The sequence below is a fragment of the Neodiprion fabricii genome, chromosome 1, assembly GCF_021155785.1.
Source record: "Neodiprion fabricii isolate iyNeoFabr1 chromosome 1, iyNeoFabr1.1, whole genome shotgun sequence".
In the NCBI taxonomy this organism is placed as follows: Eukaryota; Metazoa; Arthropoda; class Insecta; order Hymenoptera; family Diprionidae; genus Neodiprion; species Neodiprion fabricii.
In genome coordinates this window covers 32,811,710-32,831,844 of record NC_060239.1, presented here as the reverse complement: position 1 = coordinate 32,831,844, position 20,135 = coordinate 32,811,710, and the positions used below count along the sequence as shown (strand labels likewise).

At 37.6% G+C, this 20,135-nt stretch overlaps 1 protein-coding gene and 1 long non-coding RNA gene across 4 annotated transcripts in view; one reads left to right on the top strand and one right to left on the bottom strand.

Annotated features, from left to right (window-relative positions):
- LOC124185301 (protein FAM13A) overlaps positions 1–19,611 on the top strand; it is a 42,118-nt gene extending 22,507 nt beyond the window's left edge. Inside the window, exons 5-11 of the mRNA XM_046575932.1 lie at positions 12,385–12,555; positions 13,146–13,281; positions 13,833–14,066; positions 14,709–14,912; positions 15,202–15,849; positions 15,944–16,191; positions 16,359–19,611. Coding sequence (XP_046431888.1) covers positions 12,385–12,555; positions 13,146–13,281; positions 13,833–14,066; positions 14,709–14,912; positions 15,202–15,849; positions 15,944–16,191; positions 16,359–16,572 — 1,855 coding nt within the window. The 3' untranslated portion in view covers positions 16,573–19,611. The remainder of the gene's footprint in view (positions 1–12,384; positions 12,556–13,145; positions 13,282–13,832; positions 14,067–14,708; positions 14,913–15,201; positions 15,850–15,943; positions 16,192–16,358) is intronic.
- On the bottom strand, positions 7,928–10,582 carry LOC124185373. 3 transcript variants are annotated; one of them, XR_006871380.1, is made up of 4 exons: positions 10,453–10,582; positions 9,333–9,508; positions 8,613–9,001; positions 7,928–8,364 (listed from the first exon to the last, which is right to left on the bottom strand). It is a non-coding gene; the product is annotated as an uncharacterized LOC124185373 (long non-coding RNA). The 3 variants fall into 3 exon arrangements; XR_006871377.1 differs by lacking the exon at positions 10,453–10,582 and having other exon boundaries at positions 9,333–9,810; XR_006871378.1 differs by lacking the exon at positions 10,453–10,582 and having other exon boundaries at positions 9,356–9,810.
- Positions 19,612–20,135: the final 524 nt, after the last annotated feature.

Here is a 20,135-nt window from a genome sequence, read left to right as displayed (position 1 = left end):
TTTATCAGAGGCGACTTTCAGTTTTCCAGAGGTTACCTTTACAGAGATTCGATCCTTCGAACGAAACAGATGACGGAATTTGAAAAGAAAAAAAAACTTTATCACTCAGAAAACCTGACTCCCAGTATTTATTTCTTATACTCGGATGTACCTACTTGTCACTTTTGAGAATATAAAGTTTCCGATCATTAATACGGTCACTGATTAATTGTACAATTGTAAGATAACGACTCGGTTCGAGGTATACGATCGTTTCTTATTCTTTAATTTTCGTCACCATGCGAATCAATAGATGCGATAAATTAATTGTCCGACAAAGATGGAACCGTCCTGATTGTTTTGTTGACCAAATAAAAGACGCTGGCTCATCCGTGGCAAACAATAATCGCTGTTGTTATCGGATTGAAACCTAATTGCGTCAAATCTGCTGAATTAATGCAGTAACGTTGACCAAGTAACGTTTATTCACATTGGACGGTTTATAAGGTCGACGATAGAAACGAACGGTTCTTAACTTGACCATCTCCCTACTTGTAGCTCGACGTTGAAGAGAATAAAAAAATTTAAAAAAAAACGTTCCCAAGAATGAAAAGCTTGCAGAAAGGCTGAAGTCGTGCCTCGCACCACGAAATCTGCATTGTTCGATCGCCCCGCGAGACGAGACAAGGCGAAGTAGGGCTGCGAGCTTAAATCGATCGTGGAAGAACCCTTTGACGACGGTGCTGAAACCCGGATGAATATTAGCGTGAAAATCGTGGCCGCCAACAAGGTGGAAGGTCGCGAGTGTCGCGGAATTGTGATTTCTTCACTTTCATCTCGTTCCGTTTTCAACGCGGCTTTGCATGACTCGCCAAAGTCCTGCCTCGTTCACGCATCCAGGGAACAATAACGACCTCGAGTCCTGCGTCCGCGGCTCCGGCATCGACGAAACCGTTTAACCTGCAGACCGAGACCAAGTAAAAAACGGCGAATGTTGGATTTTGGCCACGTCTTAAACACTTGCGGCAAATGCTGGATCGGGATGATCGTAAGAATCCAACGGACCGACAGGTGGACTATTACGTTACCGTCTGAGGATATTTTTGCACGAATTATTTTCAACTTTTCGAAACTACGCAGTGTGTCTAGCTTTCGAGTTGGCTGGCAGAACCGGCGTGGGAACGACGCGTTACGTCGTAATTCTGGCAAGAGTTCAAAATTGGATGCCCGTATACCTACTCGGGAAGAGAAAAAATTTCGTGCTAATGACCAAAATGTCGTCCTGGTAGCAAAATTTCACGGTTGATATACGTACAACCAAACACAATTTTCACACGGCCAAGAAAGTTTAGTTTATTTTTACAATGCACGGAAAATATAATGTTTTTATAATGTCTGAGAAAAGGTTTTGCATCTCAATCCCATAGATTCTATCGATATTGCGGGAGATCGGGTCGATACAGTGAAATCATTTTATAAAGATTGGAAAATTATCGTTTGATTTTTTTTACTGATTTCGTTTATCGTTTGACTGTAATTTATGCTACACGAATTAAAAGTCACGTCAAACAACGAGAAAGAAATGTGCCGTTGTGAATTTAGAGGCTGATTGAATGGTATTAGACCACGAATCGTTTAGTTCTGCCGGTTATACTAGACAGATGCCTGGAGCCCCTACTAATAACTGTTTATCTTACCTCCCTTGCGGTAAAGGATATTTTACTTGGACAAAATTTATTTTTGAAGATTTGCGATGTAACTTGTTGTTTGATAGCGGTAGTCAATTTATAGCTCTCATGATTTCGTAAATTTGACTAGATTTTACGAACGAACAGATTTAGCCAACCGTGTGAAGCAATTTAGTTGAATCTACCAGAGGGTGTACAATATTTTGATAATACTATGAAAAAGTATTGTTTAATTAAATTGACTAAATTGAAATCGAGGTTTCGCATTTATAAGTATATTTCATTCAATGAAATTTTTTTACAATTTTAAACAATCATTTCATTAACTTTACTAATCACAATAAAATGTTTTATTCCTAGGAGAAAATTTTCTACAGACTGCGTCTACAAATCGGTGCTTTTAAAAAAGCAAAACGTTTTTCTCAGCGTACAGGCTCTTCACCCTGACCGTATATAATAGCCTGCAGCCGATTCTTAAGTACCTACCAAGAGTTTGTAGACGTTCTCGTCCGATTCCGTGGCTAAAAAATCGCCTTCCCCGAGGCGATGGTGTTTCGCTAATTCGAAATACGTAATATGTATGGAAATCGTATACATATATTTGACCACGCCTGTGTGGATGCTCGTTTAAATATCACAGCTCCGGTACTCTCGCCTATAATGTCTACCATGCGGTTTTCTGGCTCGATTTAACTCGGCCGCAGATTCGCGTCTGGCTGATTCTTTCAGCAACAAACTGGCACGCCTTGATGAAAAATATTAGATAAATTTTTAAAGGTGATTGCACAGGTGGAGACAGTCGAACACGTGCACACGTGACTCTTCAGCGACGCATAAATCACTTTGTCGACTCATCCTTAAGTATATACTGGTAATTGATTCGGGTATGGATTGACTTCAGGTCAAGTTCTAAATCAGCAAGCGCGTGTCATGCTTGCAGAATTCTCAAAATAAACTCAACCTATTCAGCCACGTCTTTTTTTTCATCTGGTTGTTGGAACAGGTTGACCGTGAAACCTGGTGAATTTCCTGCAGGAAATATACGTAGCATTGAGTATTTAGAGGCTCTTGTACCAAACTTCAGTCAATGCGAAGGTTACTTTAACGGAGCGGAGAATCAGTGGTACAATTAATTGGTTGCGAAACCTGAACACCGGCATTCTTCGATTCATTTTACCGCCACTTGGGGTCATTCAATTATCACTGTGCGAATAATCGGATCTTTAATTCGGATTCTCGAAAAAATTGCTGAAATTTCAATCGAACGGTTTTCATCCGTCAGAAACTATGTTTTTTCACAAATTTATACCGATAGATGTAACATAAAAGCTAGCGATTCGTACATCGCGATAAAATATTTTCAGCCCGCCGCGCCGCTAGGTTGAATGTTACAAATTAGCATAGATTGCGTAACGAAGTCTTGAAGTCAGTGAATCTGATCGCGTTTACACAGCGTATAATACAATATGTACCTGGTAGCCATACCAGGGAATGTATAAACACAACTGTAGCTAACGCCAATTGAGTGTGCCCACCTCGAATACCAATCGTAGTACACCTTATGCTCCTTGTTTTAAGAACCAGCTGCGCTTGTGCTATTAGGCACCGAAATCGCAAGCTCATCGTTGCGCAATTCATATTTCGGCGATGCATTTTACATCGTCTTTCAATGTATAAAAATTTTATAACCGCACGTTTGCCACGCTCGTAAAAATTATAACAAGTTCCATTATACTGCTCGGCAGGATGGGGCAACAACGTTTATTACACTTATAATTATACACCTTCGGCGAATGAACGATCGTCACGTTAAAATCGCGGGGTATTTTATACCTAGTCAGACTGTTCGCGGATTAAATTGCCATCGTTTGCGTGGCAGAAACTAGACGAGTTGCGTAGTTTGTAACGGATTGACAATATGTATCTTGCTAGATATCGCGTATTATATACATACCTATATGTAGGTTCGTTTAAATATCTACGCCCGTTCAACCTTGAGGTATATTTTTATCCGAGTCTTTGAATTCTAACAATTTTTTTTTTTTTTTTGTGACAATTTAAAAGCTCGCACGGGATATCCGTTGGGTGCACGACATCTATAAGCGATAATGTTTGAGGGCTGGTACTATTTTCGAGTTTCGATTCGCCCGGAGATACTTACAGACTCTTCGCATCGTGTGTATATATATATGTATATATATATGTACACCTATGTACAGGTAGGTATGTACGCGCGTATCGCAGAAAAGCCAATTTTACCGGTTCGCGTGCGTGAGAACGAGCTAAAAATAAAAGCCAAGGCTTCAATACTCGGCGAAATGTTAATGAGGCAAGAATTGTTATACACTTTATAATTTTTTTGTCGGGCCTGATGCCAACTGGGATAAATTTTGCATAATTTCTATTGACGCCCGGGAACCTTGCGACTGCAGGTCGGTCATGGATTTCATTCAATCGCTGTACGCGTCTTTCATTTTCTTATCCGACTTACAGGGATTGCACTCCGTGGGGGAGTCGTCGCTAAGGATTTTCCTCGAATAAAGATATTGCGAGGGATTGGAAATCTATCGATTGATATTGTCTTTACATGGGATATATGAATTGTTTTAAAAATCAGCTTGTTGAAAATGTTCTCGATGCTAAAAATCTATGCTTTAATTTGTCTGCTTGGATGACTGTTACAGCTTATCGTTGTACAAGAAATCCAACCTGAGGTATGATTGAGGCCGTGGGTGATTTTTTTTTCGCAAACATACCTGCGAAAATTTTACGAATATAAAACCGGTCACTGGTTGTTTACCGATCTTTACAACTGCATTGTAATGCGAAAATCGCATGTTGCTCGTAAATACAACTAAAGTGATAATAAATAACACGTTTCGAAATAGCGGAGTACGATGATAATGACGATGACGATTACCTTGTTGAAAATATCACGGATTATACCTTCTGCTCTAATAACATCGTCGGGAGGTGTCAATAACTGCACGGGGGTGCATTATTGCACTCGGTGCACAATTTCTTTTTATAACCGTGCGTCGGCGAAGTACGAACCGCACATATATGTATAATATATATACATGCACGCGTAATACCTGCACACCGAGATGTTGATAGCAGCGATTACTTGTTTAAATAATCGATCGAGTCGCTGCTGCGGTAAAAGTTGCTGTGCGCAAACACGTCGTGGATTCGCGAAAGAACGTTGACCTGACGAATGCTGATATTGATATTTCCACGGTGGAAACTGGGCGATCATGCATAAGTGAACAAGGACGTGTGCATTGTGCAGCACGCGACGAGAATTCGTAACTTACGATTTTCGAATGCATCGTGGAAATCTGAACCGTACAACAATCCATTGGTTGACCATGCGACTCTTTTGATTCAACGATTTATAAACAAAATTGAATTTTCTCAATTGACTTGCGTATATTTTTCACCAACGAAGCCATCAATTACCGTTCAAAAGTTAGTATCTTTCGTCTACCTTTCAACAATTCAACTCCGTGTAGACATATTTCTATTTACCATTATGATTCGACTATTCTTGTTTTACACCATTCTACATCCCGAATTGTTCATAATTTGTTTTTATTTTAACGATGTAATACGTGCAAAATAGAATTTCGGTTAACGGTATAGAATGTATAGAAAAGTCGAAACAATGGAATGGAAAATTTTTAGAAAAAAACTTGATCAAGAAAAGCTGTAAAATTGTTCTAAGTGGAATAAAAATTATGTAAAAAAAATTAAACTCCTCCGCATATCGAAAGATTACGCGGACTTTACGCGTATGTACACTCTATTGTATATTGCGCGGATAACTTAACAGCTGCCTTCTTTCACGCGAGAAAAATAAACATCCGAAAATAGAAAGATAAAGAGACGCATGTTAGGTATAAAGATAAAATTTAATAAGTAGAAGAGATATTTATGCGGTTTTGTAGTTATCTGTGCGGGTATATTTCAAAGCTGACCGGCATCTCTCTCTCTCTCTCTCTCTCTTACTTATTTTCTTTTTACTTATTATTATTAGTCTCAAGTGTTTTCCCTACCTATTTCCGTTTTCTCCAACATTGTCACGGATAATAATAAATCCTTTTCTGTTTCTATTTTTTCTCTCTCTTCCCTTCTTCAACAGCTCTGTAAGCACACAGTTACAGATATATGTATATTTTACATCACGCAGGCCAAAGTCAAGGGAACTATTATCGGTAGCGTGAATCCATCATATACAACTGTCGTTTTTCCGCGGCAAGTCAGTTCCCGGATAACGCGCGCACGTTTTTTATTGCACACCCGTGTGACTATGACTATACAACGCAATATGTATGTGAGAACGGGTATACAGACAGTGCAAAAATGTGTTGGTACATCAAATGCGGAATGTAGATAAAACGTTATCCCAAAACCATCAAAAAAGTTGTAATTTTACTCTGCAGCTGTTACATAACCGGGAAATATCTCACGGAATGTTTATTTTTTAGGATTACGATCTTTTTATTTTATTTTTTTTATTGAAATCTATCGTCTGACGTTCTTCGCCGTTTCGAATTATTCGTCATTTTTCACAGTTTTCCAAAGTGTTTCGTACACCTGCTTTAAATATTTTTTTCACAAATTTTGCAGTCGAGAAACCGAGCGTGGTAGAATTCAGGTGGACAAAGATCGATTTCAATTCGCCAACTTGATACAATCCTGTTACATTGAGGGTGCCTAAGCCTGACGAAATATTATTTCGATTGGAAGGTGACGGGAATTGCAGGGTGCACCGAATGATCAACGGTAGAATGAGTAACTTGTGCTTGCGGTGGCGGAAATTCGATGCGACAGAATGGAGTTCCCCGTCCTTTGTAACAAACATACGTAACACACACGCCGGAAGTCGATGGGAGATGAATCTTCTTTGGATCATTGAAGTGACACGTTATTAAATATCGCGGTGACTCCAGCCCTCGCCTTTAACCACATTTTTAACATCTTCTTTGTAAATTGTAAATATAAGGGTTACGCAAAGACTAATTATGAAATACAACGGATGGCCGTCAATGAGGTAATAATAACAATGAGCAATCTTGTTTTTGGTATTTGGTAAATTCATGCGTAATAGGGCTTGGAAAATATATTTTCGAATTATTGTCGTTATATGATAAATATGATTTACCTACCTACTGATTCCATAAGGAAAACATATTCGTCCGCAGATCTCTGACAATGAAATGCCAGAGAGACACGTAACGGCGTGTAATGTAATTATGAATTTAAAGCAGATTCCGAATAATACGACTCGTTTTCCAAATTTCACACACAATACTCTTGTTCTGTAATAAGTCGTACGCAGTGGAATGTTACTTGAACCTTTTAACGTGCAATAATTATATCGGTACGTTTTTACCGCTCTTGTCACCGCATGATCGAAATACCTACGCGTAGTACGACCGACGATAATTGCAGCAACTAACAATTACGCTATTATACGTAGTAGGAACATAAGTCGGTAAATTAAAGAATGATACTCTATTTTCTATCATCTATATAATTTCCACCAATAATTAGCAATTACAAACGACATCACTCGTGATTTCCTTGCATCGTCTGCAAACCCGTCTTGTAAGTCTATATACCTTTAAATTAAGCGTCAACTTCGAACGTACATCGTAATTTTCATCACTTCTTGACGTACCCGTAATCGTCGTCACCCGCTGTGGTATTTTTCATATTACATACAATTCGGAGAATTATTATGAAATGAAACACGTGATTAGCCGTTTAACTGCCAAGATTTAACGAACAAGAGCAGAGCTTATTTGATAAGAATATTACAAAAAAATAAATAAATTACGTGGGCGATGCGACGGTTCGGGTTGTGTCACCCAAGAAGCTTTCTGCTGAATAATACCTGAGCTTTCGACGTAGATTGTAATATACCAGTATCGACCGAATAGCGATCAGTTGTACGACTTCGCATTGTGATTACATACGTCGCCGAAGAGACAGCTTATACAGTCACGTTATAACTTATATCATCTGCAGCGTTAGCTATTTTACTGCGCAGTGACTCGCTTTACAATATTTTTCAAAGGCAAAACTTACCTCCGTCTTCGCGCAAAAAATAACAAAATCTCGATGTATAATCTCTGCCTCGCCAGAGTCCGTTATATATACATGCATATGGGTGTGGTGTGTACGTGTGCGTATTTATATATGTATGTAGTATTATGTGTCATATTTTTATCTCATCTACGTGACACTGACAGTGGCATCATCAAGTGATATCGAAGAACCATTTCGCAAAATGTTGCAAATCTTTTCAATTATGTGGGTGTAGGGGAATAGAAATATTTATTTCTTCAAATTTTCCTGTCACAAATTGAAGATATTCTTTGATGGCAAAAGTAGTCTGACTAATATTGAATACTTTCGTCGGTGAGAAAGAAATACAGATAAATTTATTCTAACGATTGATACAATACAATTAAAAATATATCTCTGGGAGAATTTGTTCAAACAATGTCGTAGAATGACTCGTTGAAACCAGCTTTATTGACGAGGGAAACAATTATTGTGGTATTCGTTCAATAGCCTGCATAAATCCTGCGGGTTCGTCAAGCGATATTTCGCACTTTGCCCGTTCGTCAGTCACATGGTTACCACACGCGTGACTAATACGTCATACACACACCCACCGCGGTGACTAAAAAAAGAAACAACGAAACAAAATTAAAAACGATTATTTTAGTCTCTTTTTTAACTCTTGAAAGAATAACAAAAAACGAAAACAGTCCCGTGTGCAAACCACACGTCATCGAACTACGCATTTTAACACGTAGCCGATATTTACTTGGCGAATCACACACCAAAAAAGGAATTTTTATAAATTGTCTGGAATTATTTATCTTTTTATAACAGTGAATTGTGGGCCCTGTTTCACAGAAAACTTACCGGACATTTCTCATGTTCCAATTCTCGACTTTGGGACTGCGATCACTGTTACGCTCGATGATGTTCTTGTACAACAAGTGTTACGTCAGCCTGATTTTTACCATGTATGTACGTACAATGAAGAAAATTATATACCGTGAGCTTTTCCTTACAGCGGAAAAATCCGGGCGCCTGAGGCAGGCAATCGTTTTATTGTTACAGCATATTTTCAATCGTACCTGTACTCCGACGTTTCAGGGTCAGCTGGAAAATATCCCTTGTACATCGTGTTATTACATCCGATTCCACTGCCGTCTCACTTTATAAGATCGATCGCAGGGCTGTGGAGGAACGATACTCCGAGAATTCGAATAAACCCTGCTCACCGACAGGGCCGTATTTGAAGGTCCCTAAGTATTTTTCAAACAAGATAAACAATTTTCATTTTTACAGTGTTTCAATAATTTATTGCGAGACCAATACAATCCTGTCAACGACTATACGTAGATATCGTTTTATATAAATTAAATTATATCGTTAGGCGAATGGAATTGTGCGAGCTTTTTTCCACGAAATATCACTAGTGATTTCGGTAAAATAAAAAATAAAATTTCACCGTCACAAAGCTTCCGCCATGAGGAAGCAAAAGAAAAAATGCCTCATGAAATTGGGGCAACATTTTTTTTATCAGAAGAGTGATTTTTTTTCATATTTTGACTACCATTCGCTAACAAATTTTACCTAAAAAGGAGACTTCGGCTCACATCGCTCTTCTCTAAATTCGGTCCTGTGCTCACGGACGCTCGGGAAAACATTTTCCGAGATTGTTCCGTGAACTCAGGCCTAACAATGAGAAATGAACCCAAACCAGAGTCGCACAGCCGCGATAACATCGTTATCTGTGGTTTCCTCTTTCTCTGCATTGAAAAATCAAGAACGATAGTATAGGAAAATTATTATGTACCGCTGAGCTTTCGAAGCGTGTTGAATTTTCACATAATATTACGAATGCAGCATACATGATGTACGGTAGAACCTCGCTTATCCGACCTTCGATTAACCGAGGTTCCACGTTATCCGATCACTTCGCATCGACCGATGTCTGTCTTCGTTTGGCACGGAGAACTCTCAACGAAACCGAATAATCCGTCATTTATAATTGCGATACTTTATTTGAACACGCGTAAACTTGTAAAAGATTCTTGTCTTTTTTTTTTTAATTTCATAGCGAGCACTGAGAGAAATTTTTAGTTCCGGTTACCGCTCAGTCCTTAACTATTTTCATTTCTTACCACAATCGAAAAACATAGTTCTAGGTAGAAAATGAAAATTAGTTTTCTATCTGTTACCGGAAAGTCTAGCATCCGTTGCTATTCCTTCTCATTACGATCACTGTTGCTATATTTTCTTGCAACTGTTGCGAAAATTTAACGCTTGTGCGACAATAAATTGACTTTAAGGCCTTATTTAACTAAAAAAGTAGAGTAAACCTCCTAAACTGATTTTGCGTTACAATAACCAAAAACGGATCGACGATATCGCAAAATGTTTACGCGTACCTCGTTTCTCGTAATCCCAACAATATTCAAACAACTTATTCCAACGATACCTGTTTCACCGAATTATTCCAGTTACCGTAACAAATGAAACTTATCTCATTGCGATATAAACCGCGACAGTTCCAATTTTCAAGCCAAGGGGAGAACATCGCAACGGCTTGAATTGTACGCACGATTTCAGTACATCTTATGAGATTTCACTCGTCCGACGTATCGACGCTCTCCCCGAAATTACCTCGGATTTATAAACGAGGTTCTACCGTGCATGCATACTCGTCATTAACATATGCGGGCACACTCACGCGCCTTGCCGCATCATCGGCCAGCACACTGCAAACCTGGCAGCTACACGTAGAAGCCGCCGAAGCTGCAACGTAGCTTCGGTGGCCGGCTGCACGCGTGTCGCCGAGCGTACACGCGGCGTGCCAAGCGTGACGTGCGTGTGTGCACGACGTTCCCCCCCCCCCCCCTCCTCCCTCCTCCAACACAGAAACACACGCGTGCAGCGCAGCGCGTTCCTTCTATTCCTCGCCCGGCAACTCGCACGATACGAATATAGACTTTAGGTCGACTGGTTTGCCGGCACAGTTCCTCCCCGGCTTTCGTACCGTTCGTTTGTTCGTTGGTTCGAAAGTATCGGATCGACGCCGCGCGTCACGTCGGTACAGCTCGACGAGTTCTTGCTCAAGTGTATACGTGTGTATTATAGATGTATATGCGTGATTACGTACGTGTATGTAAATGCCTGTGTGCGAACGTGTTGAAAAGTTTCCTATTGTACAATAATTTCGTATGAGACAACGTGGAGGGAAGTGAAAAAATTAGCCGAACAAGTGTGGCGGGATTTTTTTTTTTTATTCAAACTGATATTGAAAATTGAGAATTATTTTTAATTCGATGATTGATGATCAGTTTTAACCGTGGGAAATATAAATATATAAAGGAAACTTTGTTTGAAAATCGACGGTTTTGTTTGCTGGTTCTTCTGATCGATCGGATTTTAATATAGCTAGAGTGAGAAATATATAAATGTTTTTTACAATAGCTAACAGATTCGTTTTTACACCGGTACTGCAGTACTGGAGAAGGAAACTCGTATTCGTTATCACATGAATATTTCACCACCTAATTTATCAAGCACGCGATACTGAACCCTAATCAAGTATGTATTATACTGTACACCATACACCATTTATATTGTGTTATACATATACACGGTATAGCTGAATCCTTAGTTTCGTCATTTTGCGGATGAATTTATCGTCACGCGAAATTAGGGAAAGAGAGAAATTCGACCGTGTGCCATAGAATTTATGTATAATTAACAATAAGTGCAATTAGTACTCCGAAATAACTGTATGTCGTCGGCTTTGTCGCGTCGTTGGAATTCTTGTAGAATTACCTTGAAGGAGAAAAGGAAAAGGGAAGAGGAGAATAAAACTCGTACTAATGTGAACAAAACTTATCTTCGATATGTAATTATTATATTATATTTAGGCACGTTTCCGTGTAAATTTAAAAATTGAATATAATAACGTCATTTTATAATTTGTTAGATATTACGTGTATAATATATGTGATCGTTATAATTCAATTGCATATCGAATGTGGAACAGTGATTCACTCTCTTACGAAATATAATTTTTTAGCGCTTCCTTCTGTTAATTATCATCGTATTGTGTGTCGTGCATTAGACGTCATCGTCGTATTTATTATTATCATGGTCATAAACCGCTAATATATGTAGTGCAGGCAACATTTATACAACCTTATACGTGTTCAAAACTCTTCACGATTATTGACGAGGTTTTATGACCGTCACTGGGCTGTGAGCCGTGATTATAAACGGGGTTGAAGTTAGGGTAACGTTAACTGTAACGATGCGTGTTTAGGAAATCGCATCGCGTTACTTCGCGCATTTAGAATTATCTGCAATTTAGTAAACCATAATAAACGAAACATATTCATATTTCGAAAAATCAACTTATTTTCAAAGTCATTAATCAAATTATTATTTGGTGTTTCGTTACGTTAATAACGCTACTAACTTCAGCTTCGTCGAAATGAAAATTGTGACTCACGTGTATATGGAAATGAAATTTTTCAAAAACTCTGCATGATATTCTCAATATACGTGTATATGTAATTAATTATTGTCTTGATCCGTGCTCGGTGATATTATAAAATTTCATCTTTCACCCTACTAACGATGTGCCGATTTATTTCTGTTACAGTATCAGAGACACAACGTTTAACGGCGTTATTACAAACGATTGCAGAGCCTGCGATAAAGGTTCGAAAGATAATCTGAGAGAATCGGAGAGTTCGACGTTCCTCAGCGCGCTGAAGCCGAGGAAGCGCAAGGATCGACGCGAGTCCTGCTGTCAGGAGCGAAAATTAGTTAGGTAACCGATTAATTAGTGCTAACGAGAACCCGCGTTTCTTCCGGAGCTTACGATTTATAATAGCGAAAGATATTGCTGGAAGGGAATTTTAATTAACCCCATTAGTCGCAGAAGCCGCTATAATTCTGCCCTTCTCTCTTGTCAATTTTTTTTTTTTTTTTTTTTTTTTTTTTATAAACCATGCAAATTACTGAATCATTTTGCATTTTTACGTAACGGAATTGCGTGACTGAAAAAGGGTTAATGGCACATTGTGTCTGCGCCGATTGTTTTAAATTCATGATCGGCAATAAATATATAATTACGCAATTTGAATGATACGTCCCGCACAGTATAACGAGACATTATTCGAACATTCCATACCAACTTCACTCGTCGGCAAACTGCCCCTTCCCAATTAACGAACGTATAATATAAGAGATAAGCGATACCTGATCTGCATAACGTACGATTAAAATCTGCAAGCTGCTGCATCGCGACGTTGCGTTGGCTTGAATAAGCACGCCTTGAAATTGAACCAGTTCTTTTGTTACGCCAATGTTGCTGCATCTGTGATATCGCTGGATTTTTTTTTTCTTCCTTTTTTACAGAAGTAACAGCGAAGAACGGGTCCCAGAACCAGTACGCAAGAGTGCGGATTCCATTCGTCGTGTAAGCAGTCACGAAGATTTCAACAGCGCGAAACACTTGCCGCCAAAAGCCGGCCAGGATATGGGCCATGGAGTGGTAAGCTCGTAAATCTATCGACTCTTTTTCCCACTTGAACGAGATTCGGTAATTTTACTTTCGTTTCAAACCGAGACATCCGTTAATACACGGTGTCGATTGTAGACGTTTTACTATTGCTCAGAGCTCGGATAATTGCGGACGGTAAAAAATCTGAAAATAGTCGGGGGAGGTCTTGGAAAATGCATGTAACGATTGTCATTTAACGTAACTACATCGATTGTTAACTGCGCAACATAAATATCGAGTTTCTAACAATGTAATAACTTATATTTTGTAACTTTTTTTTCGCCTGTACTCAGCCACTGATTAATCAATCGTCAATCTTACGACTGAAACACAATGTGATAACATTTCGCGATTATTGTATTAAATTCTAGAATTTTTCCACAACTCGGAAGCTCACCCTCTATTTTTTGCACGTGTTCGCACGATAAATCTGAAATAAGAAACGTCGACGAATCAGTCAGTTACCTGTGCTTGAAATATTTTATCTCGGAGTTCGACTCACGCATCGAGTAATATGGTGTAATCAGTTTCTTTTTTTCCAGCGATGCGCGGGTCTTCCGCTCCACGAGCGGACCAACATTTCGCCGGTATCCAACAAACCGTCTCCGGTTCCCTCGCCTTGCGACGTAGTTCTTGCGGCCGAGAGATTCGAATGCGATGCTGAACGCCTCAGGAGCAGCGAGCGTTTCAGCCGAAGCGTGACACCCAGGGGGAGACGACAAGCTCGAAGGCGAAGGATTCACGGGGAGAAAGACGGCGATCAAGGCTCGAGCAAGGTATATAAACCGTTCCTCGTTGAGCATCGATTTTTTCGTGATCGGGTAACGAGTCCTGATTCGAAAATTGGACGGTTTATATGTAGTTCGTTTATTTTCCGTCTCTTTGATGTGCAAATTTATTTATTTATACACACTTGCGCGCAATGACTAACTTGACCTCCGGCTATATCGGGCCTAGATATAATCGGCGTTTTTCAAACATATTTTGCATTCTAAATCCTTTGAATATATATACATCGGAACTGTGTGCCTAGGAAATGATTTGCTATTACGCCCCTCTAACAAGACTTGCGAATAGTTTGGCGGTCGTCGCCTAATCACGGCCACGATAACATTGAGAATATATCGTAAATAACGATACTTTATGCTATGATTTTTTTACCATTTGAAGCCTGTAATTTGTACCCATAGTACACACGGAACATCAAATTTCCCAAGCCCTCTAACTTGAAGATAAATAATATGGAATACCGATGTGCGTCTTTTTCCTCGTTGATTAACACTTTTTTGACAGTTTCATTGTAATTAACTAATGAGTAAAGCCTCGTGCATGATATATGTCTGTACTATTAATTGATCGGCGATTCAAACACCTGCAGCAAATTAACATGACGGTACAACGGCATGTTATTTTTCAAGGAAAATGAAGAAGAGACGGAAAACATTTACTCGGTATCAAATCACACCAATAGTCACAACAAAGCCAGTGGACAAAGTTTTTTGGAGATGCTCAGCAGTGGACCGAGCCGTTCGCCATCGCCAGCCAGACCTCCGACGGTCGAACTCGACGAGTGCAGCAATCCCAGTCTAACAAATTGGGGATTCACACATAGACAAGCTCCTGTGAGTTTCAGTTTTTAAATCTTGTTCGAGTGTTAGGTGTTATGATGGAATAACTTTTCTGGAGAATCGTTTTGATGAACAATTTTGTTCAATACAGAGAATAAGACTCCTTGAAATGAAGTTTCAATGATCGTACACAAAGTTTTCATATTATCATGGCTTGTCACCTAATTTCATTGCAACAGGTTAATATTCTAAGTCTTTGGAAATCTTCAAAAATGTTATAATTAAGAGCTTACTTTTAATCTGGACTTGGAAAAAGATGAGTAAAAACTGGGCGATTTTTTAGGATGATGAAGCAAATGCACGCGTGGAAGCTATGTTATCTCCCCGCAACTCATTGCTTGTACCGCGCAGATTTTATTCTGAGAATGATGTCCAGCCCAGTGCTCCAGACATGCCTGACCGAGGTCTAAAGACATTGACCAAACACATAAATGGTCTTAAAAAGAAAATCAAGAAGTACGAGGATGAGTTTGAGGAAAACTTTGGATATCGTCCCAGCCATTCCGACAAAATGAGCAACCGTGACATTAAACGACTGTGTTCCGAATTGAACAAGCTTCGAAAGGAGCATAAATTACTGAAAGAGGATCCAATCGGCGCTCTGTTGGCAAATGCAAATAACAAACTAGGAAATTTTGGTAATCAAGTGAACAACAACAATAGCGAAAAGTCAAAGACAGCATTGATGCAAGAAATGGTGATAGAAGTTGAGAAAAAGTTGAGCGACAAACGGCTGAAGTGCGACAGATCAGACAACATGGAGGACTTGTCTTATGAACAGCTTATGGATGAGAAAACTGCGGTACAAAAGGCACTGCTGCACATCGAAGGGACCTTCGGAAGACCTGTTTCAAAGGAAGATAGAGACGTCGTGCGACCGCTGTATGATCGGTACAGAACCCTCAAAAGATTGCTGATCAGAGCTGGACCGGTAAGTTTACTGTAACTTTAGATTTGAATGAAACTAATATAGTACTGGCTCGAAAATATAGATCTTTAAATGATCGTCTTTTTATTAATTTCAGAATAAAAACAAAGACAGTGTGTCCGAGTTGGCGACTATTCTCGAACACGAGGCAATGGATTTCACGTCGTCATCTTTGCCTAGTAATGCTGCTGATGGCGAGAGACGTGCTAGTGAACCGGATATGTCGCATCGTGGAATTTTAGATTGCATTGAAAACACGGACCAGCTACCAACTGACAGTGACAGTCAACACAGCAGCAGCGAGGGTAGCCGTGGTGGCGCCGAAAGCCTTCACGCTCTACCGCAGTGAGTTTTTTGATACTCTATTTTTCTGAAATTTCCAATAACTAATTGATATTTTGTAGTATGGGACTTTTTTTTATCATCAATAGTTGCTAAATTTTACTTTAGTTTCAAAGTTTTTCCTTAATTTCATTCGATATCCTTAGTTATATTACTGTATTCTCTCATAGCGAAGAACTTTTGATACAACAACAAACAACTCGAGAAGAAAAAAAACGTCTCCGCCGAGCGTTGAAGGAATTAGAAGCTCAATTTGAGGCACGTGCTGGGCGAAGAATGCAACGCGAAGATCGTGGGCCTCCAGTGACTACGGTGTACGAATCTTACAAACAAGCTAAGGCCAAATTGAGGCTCATAGATGCTCTTATTGCGAAAAAGGCCTGATGGAGTATTTAATCACGCTGCACAATCTAGGTTGGGGATGATTGAAACTTCAGACTTTACGAATATTCAAGAAGTTTTTTCGACGTCGACATTGGAACCGGATTCTTCGACTTGTATTAAACGCGCTTGGATTTATCGGTGCAAAAAAATTTGTATGTACTTACTTTGTGAAAATCATTTACAGTGTAAAAGTTATTGACGGAGCCATCTTCAAACTATTGGTGAGTCGAAGACATGACACATATGTTTTACGACAAATCGTAACGCATTTATTATTTCTATAAATACACGAGATATTGTTCACGTAAACACATAATTCTATCATACATTTCTATGTACACATTTACATTTGTATAAATAATCACAAAGCTTGAAAAGTACGAATCTAATCCGATATCTTAAGATCAATCAGAAAGCACGATCAGTTTCACAGTTCACAGAGTTTTAAAGTATGTATGTTAAATAATAATATTCTATACTTTAGGGATCCAAACGAAACCAGATACTTGTAAGAAGTGGTAAATAGTGTGGACCTATTGATTCCAAACATGGGACTCGAATTATTGAAAAACGAAATTTTTTCCATCTTATTATTATATCAGATAAGGTTCATAAACGAAGGCATTGGGTCCAATTCAAACTTTGAAGAGACGAAAACCTTAAACCGCAAATTATTATATGTCATCGATGTTGCATTGGAAATTATCGATATTGCAAATTAAAGGTAATACCGAAAACACTTTCATAAGATAACTATCATTTTGCAATACTGTTCAATCTCTTCAATGCGAAATTATGTATTTCGATCTAAAGTGCGTTAGATTTGTACTGGACAGATTACAGCGAAACCAGTTAAAGAATGAGTACTTCAACGTACATATTTAATTTGATCATGTTTCAACGTGAAATAAGAGCAGGTAAAACATTTGATGCCGCCTATGGATTGCCTCGAAAAATTTGTAATAAGCATGAGATTTAAGACCGACATCGTAAAGGGAACTAATGGAACATAGAGACGAGATTTCGATACATTAATCATAAACTTTATTTGATTAATCGAGGGAATATTCATTAAACAATAGAGTCAGCTTATCAAATTCATTAAAATATCATTCGCATGCACATGCTTATAGTTACTTATAAATCTACTTAAGAACATCAAGAGGCAGGATTTAAAATTTTTATAATTGACTGTTTATGAAGGTATTACGTATTTTTAATTAATTATGGGCTTTTCAGTATTTATATCATCAACTAATTGAGTTTTCATATTTTTGTAAAAGTCTTATTATTATTTGAATAAATTCCCCATCATTTCACACTACTTAACGATGTGTTTTACATAGCATCAGTATTCTCTTGTATTTAACTGGTATTTAAGTGTTACTTCATACGTAAATTTTACTTTTTATTCAGCCACATAACCCGCAATTTCGCACGTGCAAATTTGTTACTCATCGAATAAACGGAAGCGTGGAATTATTTATATGAAATAAGTACCTCAATGAATATTACGTGTTGTGTAGGTATAAGAGAACTATGAAATGTTATAAGCATATAACAATATTAAAATTTATTAAGATCTGTGAGTACTTGTGTTTTTATTTGTTTTCTTTGGTTGGTAGACATTCTGGAGTTACCGTCGATAATATCTTCAGATCGTAAACAAATTAAATGTGAGCTGTCACTTATCCGTACCATCAATTTTGTTTAAAAGGAGATTTACCACTTGAATACTAACTTTTTTCACAAAACATTTCCTCACCTATTTCAAATGACACAGCCGATTCTGATATCACCTCTAATATATTTAATATCAGTATCGCGAGTGCCTTTTTTTAAATTCAAAATTACTCTGGATCATTATTGTGACAGATAGAATATTACTATTTCAAGCAAATAGTTTGAGATTGTATAAATTTAATGTCGAAAGATCACTTCTATGCATTGCAAAACGTGCAAATCCATTTTTTATTTGATGGACTGACATTAGGTGAAGATAATAAGATAAAATATTTGATAATTATTCAAAAGTATTATGTAATGAGTAAGAGTCATCAAAACTTATTATTTGATAATTATATCGAAGTGTTGAAACTTAATTTGATTCAAAAGAATCGAGTTTTTCTTTTAGACCAAAGCATGTTTTAGTCTGTGATAATACAAAATATTATGCGTGAATCTTATTGAGAGATATGAGAATGGAGTATCATTTTTTACGAGTTTCAAAGAAATTCTATACCTGAAATTCCCAAAATTTCTCATAATGTAACCACGATTCTATGAATTTTTCGAAAAGTCAAAATTGAAGTCTGATCTAAAAAATCATAAAGCAATGTCGGCATATAGCTTATAAGGTATAAAACAATGCAGTTTTCATTTTTGTGAAAATCAGACAAATTGTATACTCCACTTGGTGTGATAGAAAAAAAAAAATGTTCATGTCATTGTTCCATGATGGTAAATTCTTTCCGTGCTCTGGTGTAAACAGGAGCGATAAAAAAATGTTGATTTTTGAGTTTAATGCCTAAAAAGTGTTATAATTTACCAAACACAATATATATTGCTTCTTGTGGTAGGGAGAAAAAGAAAATACTATTTATAAGAGTACTGTTTTATATATGAATATAATTGTTTTAAATATTTTGTAGCAAGTAGCAAACAGAACGATTATATATTATATTACATAATAATATATATACATATATTAGAATCGAGTAAAAACCAATATTTAGTAAGTATCCTCATAACATTCTAGCTGATGCATTTACAAATTATATCGAATCACTCAATTATCATCTACCATGCTCCAATTAGGGTGAGTATTGTATTATTACGCATGGGCAGTTGCAATGAAAAAAAACTACAAACTTACATTTATTTGGAAATGGATCGGCTATGATAACATAACAATTACATATCTATAGGGAATGTATAGATTCTCAGAAGAAATATAATGAGTAGTCAGTAAAACTGGTATTAAACACTCAATACATTCATATTACATTATAATAGAAAAGAATAAAGGAGCATACTTTACATGTTACGTGTTAAAAATATTTAAATTTCAGTAAACTATCGCTACACATTATTGTCTAGCATTTCGTTCAAAAAGAAAAATACCAATCGCTTTGATCATATTATAATTATATAAATTAATTAATCCGATCAAATATAACAGTTACCCATATCACCAATTACTTGCAATGCTTATTTTAATGTCATTATTAAACGCCTATTTTTTCTCTCAATCAGCATGGGGATAAAATAATTGTGTCGTAGTTTTACTATTTTCAAAGTATAACAGAGTTGGGAAAAATAAAAGAAAAAATGCACAATTTCAACCCATAGTTGTTCACAGGAATATGACTTTATTCGAATTAAATACAGTTGTCATTGGATCTTGAAAGATTAAAGAACAGAAGATTCATTCGCCAGATCTATGATATAATATATCCTGCACACAACGGTTCTGTTCAAATTTCAAAAGACGTGTATACCACGTCCCGCGAAAACCGCAGACCTGCATCACATAACAACCATGTATAAGTGAAGTATTTTAC